Source organism: Helobdella robusta (genome assembly GCF_000326865.2).
Source record: "Helobdella robusta unplaced genomic scaffold HELROscaffold_18, whole genome shotgun sequence".
Taxonomy (NCBI): domain Eukaryota; kingdom Metazoa; phylum Annelida; class Clitellata; order Rhynchobdellida; family Glossiphoniidae; genus Helobdella; species Helobdella robusta.
Genome location: NW_008703981.1, coordinates 2069190 through 2070608, shown reverse-complemented (window position 1 = coordinate 2070608; position 1419 = coordinate 2069190). Strand labels below are relative to the sequence as shown.

Sequence of the window (1419 nt, the reverse complement as noted above, 5' to 3'; positions counted from 1 at the left end):
TACAATGACGTCATTCATCATGCTAACTAGTATCTACGTCATCATCATAATCATCATCACCGTCATCATCATCATCACCATCATCATCATCATCGTCGTCAGTAGCACCAGTGCAATCATTATCAACATCGCTTCCATCATCATCACCATCATCAGTGCCATCATTCACGTATAAACACGTTTATTATGCATACCCCTCAAGTATTTGAATAAAATTTGTAAAACCTTTTTCAATATCATCACCATAAGTTTTATGATTCATCGTCATCAACAAAATCTTTTGTCATCATCATCATCATCATCATCATCATCAACAACAACATCTTTCGTTATCATTATCATCATCATCATCATCATCATCATCATCATCATCATCAACATCATCATTTCATCATCACCACATTCAACATCTTTCGTTATCATCCTCATCGTCGTCGTCATCATCATCACAATCGTGACCTACCTGTTGAGGGGACTCCCATTTTTGGTTGAAGTCTTCCCGGGCTTGAGCCAAGAACGCCTTAACTTTTAATAATGATTAATAATTTGTTATAATTAATAAAATTATTAATAAAATTATTATCACCTACATCATCATCAGTATCATCATTCATTCATCTGTATCATCATTCTAATCATTATTTTCATCAAATATTGCCGTTGCGAAGTTTAACACGCAAAATATTTTGCCATTGGAGAATAGACATGTTTGAACGTGTATATGTATGTGTGTATGTGTGTGTGCGTATGTATGTATGTATGTATGTATGTATGCATGTATGTATGTATGTGTGTGTGTATGTATGTATGTATGTATGTATGTGTGTGTGTATGTATGTATGTATGTATGTATGTATGTATGTATGTATGTATGTATGTATGTATGTATGTATGTATGTATGTATGTATGTATGTATGTATGTATGTATGTATATATGTATATATGTATGTATGTATGTGTACGTGTGTGTATGTGTGCGTGGTGTTAGCTTTGCAAACATGCATGTTTGCTTGAAAGAGAAAAAAAATTAATTTAATATACATAAATCGTAGTGTGTGCTCGGGTTCGTTTGAAATACAGTTTGCTTGTATGTTTGTGTTTACGTGAATATGTACATATGTGTTAATATATTTATACCTGTGAGTGTATGTTTGTGTGTATGTGTGCGTGTATGTGTGCGTGTATGTGTGCGTGAAGCAGGTTGTTACTTTAAACTGATATGCTTTGATGTTATGATGTTTTGTGATTTTTATGCAATGGTAATAGTGATGACAACGACGACGCTAACAACAACAACAACAATAACAATAACTGATATTAATAACATCAACAACAACAATAACTAATATTAATAACAATAATAACAACAATAATCATGATAAATTTTGACAGCGGTCTCATTTTAATAATCACACGTA

The 1419-nt window shown here is 32.3% G+C and overlaps 1 protein-coding gene across 1 annotated transcript in view; it reads right to left on the bottom strand.

Moving 5' to 3' along the window:
* Positions 1–1419, bottom strand: part of HELRODRAFT_110749 (hypothetical protein) — a gene marked incomplete at its 5' end in the record, with an annotated part of 13329 nt that overhangs the window by 9740 nt on the left and 2170 nt on the right. Inside the window, one exon of the mRNA XM_009016401.1 lies at positions 464–525. Within this exon, the coding sequence (XP_009014649.1) occupies positions 464–525 (62 nt within the window). The remainder of the gene's footprint in view (positions 1–463; positions 526–1419) is intronic.